The 18029-nt window shown below is 34.4% G+C and overlaps 2 protein-coding genes across 2 annotated transcripts in view; one reads left to right on the forward strand and one right to left on the reverse strand.

Annotated features, from left to right (window-relative positions):
- Positions 1-13984, forward strand: part of LOC138138368 (choline transporter-like protein 1) — a 42471-nt gene extending 28487 nt beyond the window's left edge. Inside the window, exons 2-14 of the mRNA XM_069058282.1 lie at positions 7678-7749; positions 8427-8549; positions 8604-8746; positions 9397-9471; positions 9950-10025; positions 10086-10149; positions 10210-10318; positions 10368-10563; positions 10623-10855; positions 10912-11141; positions 11191-11354; positions 11416-11505; positions 11557-13984. Of these exons, the coding sequence (XP_068914383.1) occupies positions 7699-7749; positions 8427-8549; positions 8604-8746; positions 9397-9471; positions 9950-10025; positions 10086-10149; positions 10210-10318; positions 10368-10563; positions 10623-10855; positions 10912-11141; positions 11191-11354; positions 11416-11505; positions 11557-11694 (1692 nt within the window). The 5' untranslated portion in view covers positions 7678-7698 and the 3' untranslated portion in view covers positions 11695-13984. The remainder of the gene's footprint in view (positions 1-7677; positions 7750-8426; positions 8550-8603; positions 8747-9396; positions 9472-9949; positions 10026-10085; positions 10150-10209; positions 10319-10367; positions 10564-10622; positions 10856-10911; positions 11142-11190; positions 11355-11415; positions 11506-11556) is intronic.
- LOC138138392 (uncharacterized) overlaps positions 1-18029 on the reverse strand; it is a 189274-nt gene that overhangs the window by 35354 nt on the left and 135891 nt on the right. The window lies entirely within an intron of this gene.

Consider the following 18029-nt stretch of genomic DNA (forward strand, 5'->3'; position numbering starts at 1 on the left):
ATTATTGTTTTAGGTTCTAAAAAATTAAATGTCATTAAGACAATTCGAATGTCAGAAATTTTTACTGTGTAAATCAGATCGTCTTAACAACCTATTTGATTGGTAACTAAGAAAATGAAATGGGCGGGGCAGATAAAATGTTACGTTGTCCTTAGTATAGTCAATAAATTAACCATCAAAGTGTATACCCGCCTATGGGTAAGGGCGAAAAGTCTCTGTTGTGATAGAAACAGAGCTTTGTTAAAAAGTTCCATTGTTATAGAAAAAAATAAATAATCAAAATTTAGATTCTCATGGTTACAAAAAATAGAAACTATAATCTGTTTCAAAATCCACCAGCTGTTGAATTATATTGGCAGAAAAAAAGAAATCCCTAGAAAAAGTTTAATTTTGTTGGGTTGGCCTAACCTCCCGCCAAAATTTGACTGACAACTGTTGAGTTTACTTACATACGTAATACAAAATAATTATTATGTACAAAAGGTAGTAGCTACCACATCATACCTTTTGAGTGGAATAATAAAATGAGAATAAAAAAACACGATGAACTACGACCAAAACGACTGTCAACAGTTTTCTTTCATAACCCCACTTTTTTCTAACATTTGCAGACACACTAAAAAACAAAAGTTGACGACGTTGTCGGTTGTATTTTCGAGGTAGAATGCAGTGTTGGTGACAGATTATAGTTAATCACACAAAACGACTGGTTTGGTAAAAATTGGGCGGTAGCGGAGTTCCTCCCGGCGGTCAGAAATGTAGCAGGTAGTGGACGGTAAGGGATTAGCGCTGGTGATAAGAATGATCAGGTAATTAGGAATTACATTGCCTTTCCTAAAATATTAAATTAAAGATTTCTTGATAAGAAGACATACTTCTTGCGACCATCTCTATTTTGGTGGGGTGCGGAGGTAAATCTCACTTATAAATAGGCCCATTTCAAAGTAAAATGTTTAGTTTAATTGTTTCTTTAAAAGCGTCAGAATGGAAACTAAGTGAAAAAGGCAACCTTGTGGTGACTGGTGCGAAATTTTGTCAAGCCAGAAAGTTATGTAATAAGTCATAACCGCATACCTACGTTGGAGATGTGTTCAAAAGTTTTTTTTATTGCAAAAATAGATATACCTTGAGTTTTTTTTTAAATGACTACCTATCGCAGTAATCCCCGATAACCTCGGGAGGAACTCGTCCGTTAAGAAGGGTTAGCCAGGTAAAGAAGTGACCACCGGGAGGAACTCGGATACGCCCAAAAATTGTGGCGCAAAAGTCTTGGAATACTTCTATGCATTTTACAAAATGTTATAGAGAAAAGTTTAATAAATTGGCGAGTTCTTTCACTGGTTAAAATTAACACACGTATTTCAGAAACACCCTGTATTTATGATCCTTTTGTACACCACCGATGGCGTGAGAGACCATAACAAATCTGAAGTGTCTCCGACCATTTCACAATTTTAATATTTTAAGGGCAGATAAAATCAGTCGAATGCTAACTGTAACACAGTAGAGAGCAATAAGTTCCAGCAAAAGTTTGTGCACAAGTAGATTTAATTTACGCAAGGTGAGTGTATTAGTGAGAGCATCCTGTTTTTGTTAGTGTTGTAGTGAGTCTATCCATTCTAATAATTTCTTTTGAGAATGATTATGGCCACAATTAAATAAAGAGCGATCAAATTAATTTGTAATCGAGTGATCCATGAATCCGAAACCATATGTCGTTACTTGAACTCCATGCTACAATAATCACAGCGCGAAACACAGGTTAGATCTCGACATATCAATCGAAAAGACAAACGGATTCAAATCCATGGATGACTCGATTACAAATTAATTTGATCGCTCGATACAACAGGTATGGTGAGTCTCTGAATGATTTTATATGAATACCGCTATTTGTTTGAGCACGATGATATGTTGAGATCACCGTTGTCGGTGATGAACTGTTAACATTACTTTTACCGGTGATAATGTGTTGGTTTAATTGTGACTGAGATTATATTGTTTTCACCATTGAGGGTGATCATATTGTTGATTTGATTAGCCATAATGACAGGTTGACGAAATTACTAATTTTGATGTATGTACTTGAGCTCCGACATGTCGGGTACGTCGTGCCTCGTGCCTGTTTCCTTCGTCTCATTGCACAACTTAAATTTGATGTGTTAGTGCTTAATCACAATGGACATAAGACATAAGAAATACATAAGAGATACCTAAGAATAATTTGTAAATTTGGGCAATTGGAAAATAATTTATGTGTCCATATCACTCGAATATGATTCTCCATGCCTTTTTGTACACAACAATAATGTTTACTGAGGTCACTTCTCATAAGTTACGTAAAAATTAATAGTAAGTATATACACTGCATGTATCATGAATTTCTTATGCCTTATGTCAAGCTTACGTCCAATGTGAACAAGCATTTACATATACCGGGTGTCCCAGAACTGCCGCATGATATTTTAATAACCTATTCCGGAGTGAAAATTAAGACTAAATTTGAAAGAATAAATGTCGAGGGCCGTAGGGTATTTAAATGGTAAACTATTGAAATTAACCAATCGTGTGAAGCTTTTTTCAACCTGCTTTAAGCTATATTAAGTAATCCGACTAGTTGCTAGGAAACAACTTACATTTACAATTTTCAAAATTCTTATAAATTTAGCTGATCCACTGTATTTGACAGAAATGAAGTGTCAATGTGACATTATTTTTATAATAATAGCTGCGTTGAGGCACGTCACCCTAAGATGAAAGCGTTAACACGTTAACGTTAAACGTTAACACGCTCCTTAAAACTAGGGAAAAACATTGAGGTTCATGTTTGACTGGAATAATACCTTAAAAAAAGCTGGTTTTTAAGCAGGGTAAAACAGAAAAGCAATGTTGTTTTGTTTTTTTAGAATTAAAAAAAAAAGTTTAATAAACAATCAAAAACCATAACAGTTAACAATTCGTAGATACTCTTATAATAATTGCTCAAAATGACCTCCATCAATTTGAATACAAAGGCGTGCTCGTCTTATTAAGTTTGCCTGGGCGCCTTGAATCATTTGAGGTGTAATTGTTGCCAAAGCTTCATGCAATCTATCATCCAGTTTCCAGTTGTTCTAAAGAGTTCACTGGTTCACGATAAATATAGTTTTTCATGTGACCCCACAAAAAATAGTCTAAAGGTGTGGGGTCAGGCGACCTAGCCGGCCAATATATTGGCCCACCACGTCCTATCCAAGAATCAGGATATCTTCTTCTATAATGCACTGAAGCACCATCGTGTTGAAACCAGAGATGTGCCAAGAATTGCAATGGCACATCGTCTAGAAGATCAGGCAATTCATCATTAAGAAAATTGGCATAGACTTCACCATTTAATCTTGGAGGAAATTCAAACAGACCCACCTGAAACTCTACAGTCGATATTTTATCTGATAATCGTTTGTTTATCAACACTTGCCAATGAATCTCCTAAAATCCCAGTCCACAGCTTGATGCTAAACCGATGCTGAAATGCATTAACATGAATTGTATGTGGATTTTCGTCTGCCCATACATGATAATTATGAATGCTAAATGTTCCGTTTCTTGAGAAAAAACATTCACCCGTAAATAAAATACTTTTTACAAAGTTGGGATTTGCTTCATGTTGTTGCAGTAACCATTCACAGAACTGCACTCGGAGAGGAAGATCTTCAGGCAAGAGATTTTGTACACGCGTATGATAAGCGTGTTGTCGATTATCCTTTAGAATCCGCTGTGTTGTGCTTTTTGAAATGTCAAACATACTAGGGACGCTTCTAATACTTAACGTTCCGTCTTCCTCAAAAGCCTGAAGAACAGTCTCTTCATTTTGTGGAGTGCGAGCTTCTCGTGTAATACCACCAATTCGTTTAGTTTGAGGTAATAAATTCCCCGTATTCCTAGCGCGATTCACCAAACGCAAAAATACATTTGTAGTTGGATGTTCTCGAAGAAGAAAACGTGTAGCGTAAGCTTCTACGGCTGCGTAAGCACTTTCATCACATGCAGCAGTAAACATTTTCAAAACTGTTCACTCTTCGATTTTAAGAAAAAATTATACTGTCAAAATGACGTTAAGAAATGTCACAGTGTATTTATTATTCGATTACGGTGGACCAAATAATTCAACGAATTTTATCGTATTATGAAAATCCATGGAAATGAAATAAAGTAATGAGCTTACCTTATAAAGCAATTAACAAAGGTCTTATGATTGGTCAGCGAAAATCGCTTACGGTATAGATACTATCAATTTTAGTCTTCATTTTCACTCCAGAATACGCTATTAAAATATCATGCGGCAGTTCTGGGACACCCGGTATAAATTGAGAATTTTATTAATACAATAATGTATTATTTTTATGTACTACCCTTCTCTGCGAGCGTTGTCTCTCATCGCCTCACAACCGGGAGAAGAGCAAGCGCTGTTGTAAAGCGGATATGCAAACGAATCTAATATCCATAAAACACCAAATTCTAACACGAGCTCATCAGAAGTTGCGGTTCATATCATTTGCGCAATTTGTATTCTAAAAATAATCTATTTAAAATAAACACACGATACGATTGCATTAACAGTTGGTTTGGTTGCGGCGAGGTAATTTTTCACATTTCACAACTTTGCCTTATTTTAGATGGACAAGGAATGTAAATCTTGTAACATCCTATTTGAAAAAAAAAACGTGATTGATTATAAAAAGACCTCCTGCCATTATTTTCGTTCACAAGCGGGATTAAATTTAAACAATTTTTATACCGGGTAACTGACGAAGAAACTTTGACGCTGTATCTTACTTATTCTTTATCCGATTCGAATAAGTGACAGATCTCATTTGATGTTTGTGATATTTAACATTTTGACAAATTTGTTCCTAAAACACAACTTACACCGCTCAAAATGTACACTAGGGAGTGGACCAATATTAAATTGAACACGATATAAGTTCTTATAATATGCGTTATAATCTATTCCATCTTTAAAAAAACAATAGGTTGCCATGCTTTAATTTTGTTAAATTGGCAGTACCGAGGAAAGCAGTAGTTATATTTCATTTCATGTTGGTTGTAAACCTTTTTTAATTAAATTTCAAATGCTATGTTGCAAAACAAAAAGTAAATAAAGTTATCAATAAATGTCATTTTGGCGTTTTTCTAATTTATGTATTTTAAATTAGACAACACAAAGTAATAATTTAAAGGGTTTACTACAAGTGCATAATGCCAAAAGTTGTGTTTGTCGAGACAAAACGTGGTGTGTTGAAGTGCTACACACATTTTAAACGAGATAGACCCGATCTAAGTAACGATGCGATTATTAACAGATTGATGTACGGTCGGTGGACAAATAAAACTGGGACACTTAAAATTTAATCTATGTAAATCAGACCATTGAATTGTCAATATATTTGTCAGTGTCTATATAATATGTCATACCAAAGTTAACCTATTTGTGATAAAGCTACGGTCAAAATGTACAAATTTGCATCGTTTAATTACGATTAAACGATGCAAATTTGTACATTTTGACTTATGTGATTGTCATTTTTGCCCCAGTTTTATTTGTCCATCGACATCTTCAAAGTAAGGACAATGAATTTGTATTGATTAAATCGTAAACTGTATACAGTACAACTTCGACAATTCGGACACACTCTAGTTCTCTATTAAGTAATTTCTTTTATTCAAAATTTTCAAATTTCCTAACCAAACTTTTCTTCAGATATACAGGTGAAATCTGTCAAATTGTCATGGCCAAGCATCGTTTTTTTAAAGTTGGCGATTTCGCTTAAAATAAAACACAGGATTGAACAGAGATACTACAATAGTTATATTTAAAGCTCGGATTCTATGCAAATTGCATATTTGTTTCTATCATGTATATAGACAAAATTTTGGATTTTCTGGGCGTATTAACAAATTTTGAATGAAATTACGTCATTTTGAAACTGCATATTTTGCATATTTTAAACACCTTGAGCATATTTTGGGAAAAATGCATATTAGTGCATATTTCTCCAATTTTCCAGATTTTTTTTGTCCAAAGTATGGAATAAATTCATTAAAATAAAAAAATAAAAATTTAAATCTTTAGACGGGTCAATTTTAGTTTCTACATATTTTAATACCAAACAAAATTCCAAGAAGTCATTTATTTTCGAGTGATGACGTCATCGGCATTTTTTTTAATAGAAACCCCCTATTTTTTTGTTGATTCTGATAGCCCTTTTAATTGTCTAAACGACAGAATAAAAGATTTGTTATCTTACATCAGGAAATTTTTGAGAAAAAAAAATTGGAAAAAATAAATTTTATAACGAACAAAAACAAAGTCAAAAAATCAAGTATATAAATCAAACAGTCAAATAGTACTGCCAATTTCAGTCGTTTGTGTTCTTTGTTTTACAAAAATGAGGAATTTGTAAACTGGGTAGGGCTTCCTTCGTAAACTTATTATTTGCTAAAAACTTCTTATGTATACTTTTAAAGTACAAACAACTAAAGTTCAAACAAGCAACCGTGCGAGGGTCCAACATGAGTATTGCCCGTCTGCTTCAACATCTCATTGAAACGTTGAGCGTACTTACAAGGATTTGGAAAGGTATGCCGCGTTGGACCTATACGATAACAGATCTTAACACTACAAACTCGCATCTTCATTTGTGAATTCAAAACTTTTTAACATAAAAAGTCAAAAGTGATACAATTGAAAACATTTGTTTTATTTAAATTCCGACTATACGCCCTCTGGTGGCTTGTGGTAGGTGCGCAAAAACATTTGCACAAAATTCATAATGTGCTTTGCATTCTATACTATTTTTGTTTTCTCTATGGGGTAAGAGAAGTGCGGCCGAAAAAGAGTTATTTTTCGTCTGCTTGGGAGTACGTAAAATTACCTTCTTAGAATTTGCGTCTCTAATGACGTATTAGACGTATTATTGTATTCAATTTGAAGTCGTTTATGGCACTCGTGGTTTAATAGATCTCTAAGAAAATTTTTATCAATATTTCAATGTATTATTGTCATTTACACCAAAAAACTTACGGTTCGTTTTCTACACTTGGGACTCGTGCGGCAAATCAACCCTTACAACACATTTCGACACATTTTAAAAATACACCCTGTATATCATGTTTTATAAAATGTACGCCAATGCGAAGTAACCTATGCTTTAAAACAAGGAAACCGCATTGGTGTGGCGAAATTTTACCTACGAGGTTGTTTGAGAACGTAGAAGACTAAAAGCAATAAAAAAAATGTAGCCCAAAAAATAATTGTCATTTTATTTTTTGACAGAATTTTTTAGATATTTTTTCCAAGTTCTACATGAAGCCAGTAGCTCGTGGATAAAATATCTGTACAACTTTCAATAACACCCTGTATACTTAAGAAACAAAGTTATGCGATAATTGTTGTGCGGTGTGTACTATTTTCATTAAGGGTACCTAAAAACACTATTAGTGGAATCCTCAAAATATGTACATCCAGTAATTTTTTTAGTTTTAAGCGGCCAAGGAGTACATACATCATCTAAGGATATCTAAACTGTGTCACCAGAACAAATACGTAATAGCCACATAAATCATTTAAAAGACATTTTTTAAACTGACTTTTAAAATGCCTACTACATTATAAGTTGACCTTTTATTCTGTTTCAGAAAGATAAACCATACTTATCAATGGGGATTAGTGCTTCCAGAGAGAATAGGCAACTGCCACCACCTGAAGACGTAAGTATTTTTCAATTTGAAACTACATACCAATAGATAATTTTAGATCACTTAAAAAATTAGACTTGCATGTTTATACATTTCGAATAAGTATAATACAGGGTGTTTTCGAAGTTGAGGCGTTCCTTTTAGCATGTGATAGTATGCGTTGTTCTAAAGAGTTTTAGCCAAAATCACCTTAGTAAAATGTGTATGGCAATGGAAGATACAATAAGTTAATTTTTTTGAAATTTTTGAAACCGGTCCTACTCAAATTTGCGCTGATTTGTTAGAAATTAGAATTGACAAAAGAAAATCAAATGAGCATGGACGTTAATCAAAAATACTGTCAGAGTTGTCATCAAATTAGTCGGAATGGCTCTATCATTTCGAAAATAATAAGCTCACAGATATGTTGCTAATGAATGGGCAATGTTATCTTATCAGAATGCAGCTGGGGCATCCAGAGAGTACGCAGAGCGATTTCCGGAAAGACATCATCCTGGGCCACCCCAGGACCGGACTCAAAATTTTATAAAACAATAAAAATATACAATCAATTATCGCCGTTAATACAAACATTTTACTAAGAATATTTAGGCTATAATTCTTAAGAATAATGTATAGTACCTCATATTACAAGGAACGCCTCAACTTCGAAAACACCTTGTATAGTATAATAATTCCCAATGTTTCAGATTGGAGATTTTCGAAAGTTCGCGGGCCCAACGGACCAGTATGTTATACCAGAAGTTCCTGAAAAAAGAAGAACGACTGATTTAAAATTTACAATAATATTTGCTGTTTGTCTACTTATTTTGGTATGCTTACTACAATTTTCTCCAAAAAGATCTGGATATATTTTGTTATTGTAGGTCCCGTTTTTGATATACACTTTCGTTTATGCTGATCTAAATCGATTCATACGAGGATATGATAAGTGCGGAAATATTTGTGGACAAAAGAACAGTCCCGTTAATGAGATTTTTTGCTCAGGACAAGATAAAACTGACAAACCGTAAATTATGTTTATTAAAAATTTTATCTACGATCGCGTAAAAAGTAGGCACTTTTTGCACTAAAAATCGTTGTCAAAGTTGACGTTTAGAGAAACTGACGGAATCGTTCTCTAAGGCCCGGTTGCATAAAGCGATGTCAAGTCGTTGTTAAAGTTAACATAATGTCAAGCTCTCTGATTGGAGGATATTTAACATTTTATTTGAATCAGCCAATCAAATGGGCGGATTTCCGACTTGACGCGTTGTTAGCTGACACGATGTTAACTAAGCTTTATACAACCGGGCCTATAAGTTTTAGAGCACGATTTCTCGCTTTTATGGCACAGAACTGTCAGAATACAACAATCGAATTTGTTGGAAACATTATTTAGGTTGCTAAACGACGTGGTTCTCAAACGACTTTGGTTATTCATGAAATATTGAACCAATGAATTATTTTATACAAATTTATGTTGAAACCGGTGTGATGATTTCACGATCGTAGATAAAATGTTGTAAGACATACGTGTAAAAAGTTCCTTTGTTGCACTCACATCTTTTAAAATACTCCCTCGTACCTCGGTCGTATTTTAAACCCGTTCGTGCAATAAAGGATAACTTTTTACACTTTATCTTAAATAACTATTAAAATACTAACTTTCGTTTACAGGTTCTTGCGGTATAAAAAAGAATATACTGATTTGGTCGTTCAGGATGAATGCGTTTCCCATTGCGAATCGGATTAGTAAGTTTTAAAGTTTACGTATTTTATGATTCTATTTTTTTTTTTTTTTTGATAAAATAAGCGACACGACAATATCAATAATAAATTTGGTTAGGTTGGAGGCTATGTGGTTTCTGGTGACAAACAAAAGATATCCCAAAAATGTATGTAAGACAGCAAATTAATTGTAACAGTTGCAAATGACTAATTGCTCGCTAAGTGATAGATGATTTTTCGTTTCACAATCAATTTTGGTTACTGGCGGCATATTTATTTGGATTTAATCTCTCAATTCAAAGTAACCAACCTTAGGCATTCAAAATAACTTTTGAAAATAATGCTATTATGAATTTTGCTCCAAACTTTATGTTCACACTGTACAATGTTAATTGCCTATGTTCGAATTTGAGAATGCACATGCTGTATATTAAAACTTCGACTGCAGAAATTGAACAGCCAAGATGTAATTTGTCACAACTGCTGATAAAATCTTTTTCAGTCAGGAAATACTGAACAGATGTCTCCCGAAGTCTTCCCATGAAAGTTCTTCCAAAGAGTTCTCTATATTTTTATCGGTAAACCCCAAATTAATAAATAAATTACAATTTACTGAAAATTATTATTTTTCTGTTTAGGATGTAATTCATGACATCAACAGATCTGCTGGGTATATAGTCGGATTGTGCTTTATAGGATTTGGTAATTAGAAATGTAATATGCAGTGCAGATGGGGACAATACATTTTCATACTCTTTGTAGGGTTTTGTATTGGAATGTTATGCTTGTTCCGCTACTTCGTAACAGTTGTTGTGTGGACCATACTTGTCGGTTCAGTTCTTGCGATTGTCGCCTTAACGGGATTTTTCTGGTTGACAGTTTTACTACTTTTATAGAATTATATTTACATTAATTTTCAGGTATTTGAGTACAACCGCGACAGGCAGTGAAACAGACCCCATGTATTATGTATCGATTGTGTTTACAATCGCATCCATCTTTGTGATAATTATGTTAATATGCATGTTTAAGCGAATCAAACTCGTAATTCGTCTATTTAAAGAGTCAATTAAAATAATATTTGGAATTCCACTTATTTTGTTTGAACCTTTGTTGGTAAAGAAACAATTACATTTTTCTAGTGATGCATAACATTAATATTTTATTATTTACAGACATTTTTAGCGACTTTAATTTTGTTGTTAATATTTGGATTCTTTTTTATCACATTGTCAACTTCTGGAGTTTTGCAACAAGTGACTGGGGACTTGTATGATTACTTTCCAAATCATGCCATGTTGTTTACGATATTTTTCCACTGCGTTATTTGCATTTGGGTATTTCAACTCATCATAGGGTGCCAACAAATGGTCATTGCAGGTGCAGTCTCGGCTTATTATTTTGCTAGGTAGGACATTAATGGTTATGTGACTACTTCAGGCGGCAGTAATAATCTGTTTACAGGGACAAATCAGCGGTAGCTGCTCCCATTTACAACAGTTTTTATAACTTAATCAGATATCACTTGGGAACCGTAGTCTTTGGTTCTTTGATAATAACCATTATCTGTCTAATCAAAGCTTTAATACGAGGCTTAGTCAACAACAGACAAGCGAAATTATTGATTGACTGCTGTTTAGGGGCCATCGAGGATTTTTTAAAATATCTTTCCAAAAATGCTTACATTCAGACTGGTATTCACCCAAACAAATTTAAAACATCCATTGCATATTCTAATTTAAGCTATGCACGGTCAGCCCTTCTATAAGTCTGGTAAACGAGCTGTGAGATTGCTTGCTGCGAATGCACTCAGCGCAATTGCTATTAATTCCGTCGGTGATTTTGTATTGGCGATGGCGAAAATATTGGTAATAGCGGCGACTTTATTAGTAGGAGTGTTAATGAATGTAAGGCGAAAGCAACCAGACTATCTGAAAATACTAATTTTGAACTTGTTATAAATTCCAGGACTCGACTATTACTCACTTTTGGGCTGCTATATTGATCAGTGTAATATTTACCGCTGTCATTGCTGACTGTTTCTTTACGGTGTTTGAAGTATGCATGTTTTGGATAAAGTAATTCTTCGTAATAAACAATTTTTTTCAGACAACCATCGACACATTATTCCTTTGTTTCTGCGAAGACAGTTGCATAAATGACGGTATGGAACGTCCATATTATATGTCTGTCAATCTGATGCAGTACATGGAGGAAGCTCAGAAGACAACAAAAGAAAGCCATTAAACTTTAAATTACTTCCTACAAACATAACTAATCGTTACCATAAGTTTCATGACGAGTAGTAAGAATCCCATAATGTTTTGAGTGTTATTTAGGTTATAAGATAATTTAAGTACGTCACTGGTGTACCCACAATAAAAAGTAGTATGTATAATAGAGGAGATTGGAGGACATGTGTACACTTTGATGACCGACATCGCTCCGGGGAAAGGATTCTTGACTGGGGCGTACTAATAATTGATCATATAATTTGAGTTTAATACATTTTGTTTCTTTAGTGAACATCTAGGTTTTAAGTTTTTTTATATGTCTATTTTTTATTTCAAGCATTTGCATTCCTATTTACTACGAAATGAAAACAATTTATAAACTCTTATGAAATCACAAATCTGTAATAGGTTCTAAGCTACACAGTTTAAAAGAATATTTTTATAGCTGTGGTGGTAGTGTAGTTACATATTGAGTGATTCAAAATGATTGTGGCCAAGTATGGCAACTATGTAACGAAAATTGATGTGGCAACTGTGTGGATGAGGTAGAGTTGTCATTTGTATGACATTTCATAAGCGTGCATTTGATTTTTTTGATATCATTACACATTGATTTGACAGTTTTCAAAATTGCGCGACTATGAACTGTCAAAGAAATATCAACTCTACCCTACCCACACAGTTGCCACATAAATTTTTGTACATAGTTGCCATACTCGGCCACAATCATTTTGAATCACCCAATAGTTACATACAGTTATATATTTCTGTGTATATTTACCAATATCAGCAGAAGTATCGTAATTGACTATGCAACTGTGTACTTCAAAATTATGTAAACACCATATACATATTTTGAAATTGTTGAAAGGCTTCCAATTCTTAAAACGAATTGCCATAATGTGTTGAATACTAGATATAATAGGTACTAACAGTTTTTATGGCCCGTCTGTACCAATAGCTTAACTAAGTTGACGTATAAAAAAAAATACCGTTCACGATTGTTTTAAACACGCAGGAGGCCACGATATTTTTTTGTTATTTTATTTTATTTTGCCGCAACCAACAATACAATGGCAGTGACTACTAAATCAAATGTGTTTTTTCTTTTAAATTAGAAATCAAAGTAAGTTGAATAGATTTGTCAGATTGGCAGATAACCTGTATTTAATTAAAATTCAACAAATAAATTACCAAATTAAGTTAATGTAAAAGGTGTTTGAAGTGTCTACCATCGGCTTGGAAACATCCGCAGCGGCGACAGAATTCCTTCCACGCTCTCCAAAATGAGGATCATATCAGTCTTTTCGTCATTATTGTAAAAACATTTTTTTCGAATTGACAAAAGATTTTTTGCTTTAACGTCAAAGAGACAGGACTAAGAGCCATCGTGGATTCAGTTATAATTATTTTCAAAATTTGAAATCAAGATATTGTTGCAATGTGTATAATGGGTTGCGGCAAAAAGAAATTCAGAAATATCCCTCTCGTGAATAACCCTGTATATCGAGCGATCAAATTAATTTGTAATCGAGTTATCCATGAATCCGAAATTGTATGTCGTTTCTTGAAACACAGGTTACATCTGGGCCACGGCCTCCTAGATATGACAAGAGACTCTTATCCGGCCCTGGGCGTCAGCAAAATGTTTGTGATTTCGAAATGACATTTAACGGGAGCACCTAAGCTCACTTTTGAAAGGAAGTTAAAAGCATAAAACTGTGTAATATTGGTTGCATACTCAAATCAAGCAATTAAATCCTTGTTAACCGTTGCAGTACCTCTTTTATTAAATTTTACAGCGTGTAGTTTCCGTTCTTGTTTTCTAATTGCATAAATGGCAAAAAAAGATTGTGTCCAAAAAAGTTAATGCTAGTAGGCAACCAATCGTGCACCGTACCGCAGCGCACCCTTGAAAACAAAAATAATGTCTTGAACTACGAATGCGCACGGCCGGATAGACTAAAATTCTATCGTTATATCAAGTTATATCTAGGAGGCCGTGATCTGGGCATATCAGTCGAAAAGACATACGGATTCAAATCCATGGATGACTCGATTACAAATTAATTTGATCGCTCTTTATAAAAGATATATTTTTATACATATTATGATATATTGAAAATATTCATACGTATTTTATAAAAATGTTTCATTTTCAGTACAGTTACGGAAAATACCACTTAAGTGTTACTTATTAAATGTATAATGCACTTAAACTAGTTTATTTTTTTATGTGTTAGCTTTTAGTGGGAAAATTTATAAATGAATATTAAAGTAAAGATCATTTCAAATTTTTTAAATTTATTTTTATATTTAAAATACAAATTTGAAACGAATTTCATCGACAAATATGATGATCGTCGTATGTACAGTTAATTTCAAAATTATAGAGTACACCTGAAAAATCAAGAAGTCATATTTTTATAGCTATTAAGACAACAAGAGTTTTATAGACGATTTAAAAATCGAGATCGTAGTTTAAATCAGAGCGACCGCAGGGAGCGAGGATTTAATAGATCGAGATTTTTAAACTATAAAACACGCGTTGTCTTCAAGATTTTTTCTAACACAAACATTTTATCAGAAATTTTAATAAATTCAGAAATTATTCGAGGCGCGTCACAATACACAAAATGCGGAGGTTGCCGTGGGTACTATGGTAATAATATCAACAAATTTGGAAAAAAACAATTTTCATCGTTGAAATGTGCCAAAACGTTCCAGAAGAAATAAGAAAAAATTGGGATGGAGCCGAGTCGATGACCCGGCCTAGTAACTTACCCGACATCAATTTAAACCAATCTGAATTGACCCGAGATACCTACCTACCTTGTCCGTGTTAACCCACATAAGTCGTCTTCTAATTCTCGCAAATAGTAAATATCATTTCCAACATAAAAACACATGCCCTTTGAACTGGTAATGTCAAATTTCCATGTCACCTCATTATTTTTTCGAGCAACCCCCACCCTCTTCCACTCCTCGTAGTCGGATTGACACCAAACTCTATTCGGTGGTCATTATTATAGAGTTATTTCCAATGGCAAGATCCGAGATTTTTTTGTTAAAAGTTTCACCAGTTATCGCTGTCGATCTATGAAGACGTAAATTACTTCATAAGTCCGCCATATTGGAAAAATCCGCAAATGGTAAACATCGTTTCCGACATAAAAATACATGCCCTTTCAAACGGTAAAGTCAAATTTCCATGTTTCTTATAATTTTTTCGACCTACCCCCACCCTCTTCCACCCCCCGTGGTCCGATTGACACCAAAAGCTTTTCAACTCGAGAGACCATGGGTAAGTTTGTGTTGGTCAAATTTGAAAGCAATCGGTCAAAGCGTTTTTGAGTAATCGTGGGAGAACGAAAAGTGGGACAGACAGACGCACGGACAGACATCATTCTAAAAACTTCATAAACGTGTTCAGAGGACTTCAAAACGTAAAGATCTGATGAAATTAGCAATTCGAAATTTTGGACCGATCACAATAACTTACCTACCTTTGGTCGGGTAAGTTAAAAAGGGGCAATTTGTTACCAATGCAGTCTAAAAGTGCATACGAAAAGGTGTATGTTTCGTTTCAAGGCCGGAACAATAAAATGATCATCACGGAGGTAACGGAAGATGTCATTTTGGCTTTTCTTGATATGGGGTAAGTGTGTAGAACTTCATTAAAAGTTAATTCACACTACGGCAAGAATCATTTGAAGAAAATGTAAAGATTGCCAGTTTTCGATGATGGGACACTTGCATTGGATGAAACAGCAGAAGTTAAAGAAGAAGATGTTAGGAACAAGAGCACGAAGCTAATGTGGTAGTTCCAATTCAATAATTGTACTTTTCACTTTTGAGATAATTACTGTAAAAATGATGAATAAAATGTTACTTGAACAATATGTATGAGCGTATTTTATGACTCTATAAGATACGTTGCTATTGACGACGTGTCTTATAGAGAAAAGCGTATTTTATGGGAAACATAAGGTGTGAGCTCAAATGCACCGATATTAGTGTTAGAAAAAATAGGTTAGGTAAGTTTGACAACATAAAACGTCGCAGATATTTTAGAACACCATAATATTGTCTGTTTTATCCTCTGCACGGTGCTCTTCGCGATCTTATAATACTGGGTTACCCTCCGGATCGACCACCCTTCTTCTAATTTGGAAAGAATGAGCACTTTCGCGTTTTCGGTTAGATTAGACATTTTATTTGCCAAAATTGACATTGATCATTAACAAAAAATGTAAGTGCATTTCACACTATACAAAATTAGGTGTAGGTACTCTATAATTTTGAAATTAACTGTACTTTCTTATGCGGTTGTCCGCTTTTATCTTTGTTGCCACGGATATTTTAACTAATTTTTATGTGTGACACGTTTGAGAGTTACTGCAATTATATTTACGTCCTTAATATAGTTAGTTTAGCTGCGTCTTATACCGGTTGTCTGTAAATTTGGGAGGGGCAGTTAATAATGAGTCAGTGATTATTACAGCTGGAACGTCAGTAAAACGTTTTGTTTGTTTCAATAAACTGTTGATAAAGGTGTATTTTACACATTGCCACATCGGAAGAACTTTAGAAATCATCCTGACAAATAATCTTCTGATAACAAAACTTTTCAATATGTACGAGTATGTTGGCACCATGTAATAATAGGTCATTCAATAAATGCGGCAGTGCTGCAGAACCGGCAAATTTTCTAACTAAAATTCACCTTTATTAAATTATGTTCAATTCAATACATATTTAACATTCACATGAAAATTATTAACCATTATTTTACACTAAACCGGGAAAGAAGGCGTTGGCATTACCCACCTCAGTTGTGGTTCTGTCCGAATTTTACCACGTGGTTGCCTTGTATTTATTCATTATAAAATTTGTTTTACAGTGTAGGACTGGTTTACAAATCTATGAGGGGCATGATGACCAACTCAATAGACCGGGACCAATGACTTAACGTGACTTCCGAATCACGAGATAGAATATAGCCTTTTTTTTTTAATTTCGCCCTGGGTCGGAATCGAACCCGCGACCCTCGCGTCCCTGAACAAGTTCGACGGACATAATCAGGGTAAACCTGATAATTTTCCTCATTTTTGTTCGCGAGCAAAAACGACGGTTTTCCAGACACACTTCAGATTTGCATCGTTTTTGTTCGAACAGACTTGTTCGTCGAACAAAACCGCAGTCTGTGGGGCCCTTAATGATCTTATTTTGGGACAACTCGGAATGTCATCACTACTGTCGAGACGTGCTGAGCATTCGGTCGTTTTCCGGTTCAAATTGATCCAAGGCCTTGTTGATTGTTCAGATTTGTTGTCGTAAGTTACTTTTAAGGTAAATCGTCCAGCTTGTCGCACGAAAAACACTTTCTTTCTTCCGACCAGACGTACAAATACTGGACTCTCGTCGCCGGTCGTCCGGATGATGATCAATTATCAGAACATTGGGGATATGGTGGACATATTTTGTTGTGACATCGATGCCATTAAGAGGTGCTATTTCAACCCTCTCATTAGAGACCTGCAATAGGATGCTAGTTGCTTGGTATGGGTTGGAATAGTTCTGTTGATTCTTAATGACTGTTTGGTGGTTTGATCGTTTTGTTTCTTTTTTTGTTTGTTTTTGCTTTGTCTTTTACTTGGTTGACGTGTAATTGAGACATCCTGTTGGTCAACTTGTCCAAATAATAATAATAATTATGTGTGACCTGTCGGTTGCAAAAGAATCATGAGGAGCTCCAATCGTATTTACGAAGTAGAGTAAATGTTCGAAATGTCTGCCTTCAGCTTCCAAACATAATGCTACTTTCTTGGCTACATGTTTTCAAATGACCTTCGTACAGTCGGGACATCAATTAAATTGCAATTACTTGCATTAATTCCGGAATTGTGCCAGGCTTGTTTTTGTTGGCTTTGTCTTTTACTTGGTTGACCTGTAATTGGGATATCCTGTTGGTCAACTCATCCAAATAATAATAATAATAATTTCACTTACAGTTATATGGGGTTATTATAAAGTTATTGGTATTCTTTAAAGTCTTATATAGGTAATTTTAAGAAATCAAGCTAGTAGCAAAAACTAAATGGAATCAAGTTGCTTCAATAATTGGATTTTTATGTAGGATGGAGCATCCCCTATGTTTACCGACCAGTTAAAGAATTGTTAATTGCTGTTTTTCAAGACATTTTGTAAATTCATGGGCATCAATATCGCCTGATTTTAGCCCAGCGGATTACTGGCTGGAGAGAGCAAATTGGTGCAATTCAACCAGAAATGCTGAATAATGCTGTGTACAATTTGGAGGAACGGTTGGTGATTGTCAGTCTTAGG

The sequence above is a fragment of the Tenebrio molitor genome, chromosome 1 (assembly GCF_963966145.1).
Source record: "Tenebrio molitor chromosome 1, icTenMoli1.1, whole genome shotgun sequence".
Lineage (NCBI taxonomy): Eukaryota > Metazoa > Arthropoda > Insecta > Coleoptera > Tenebrionidae > Tenebrio > Tenebrio molitor.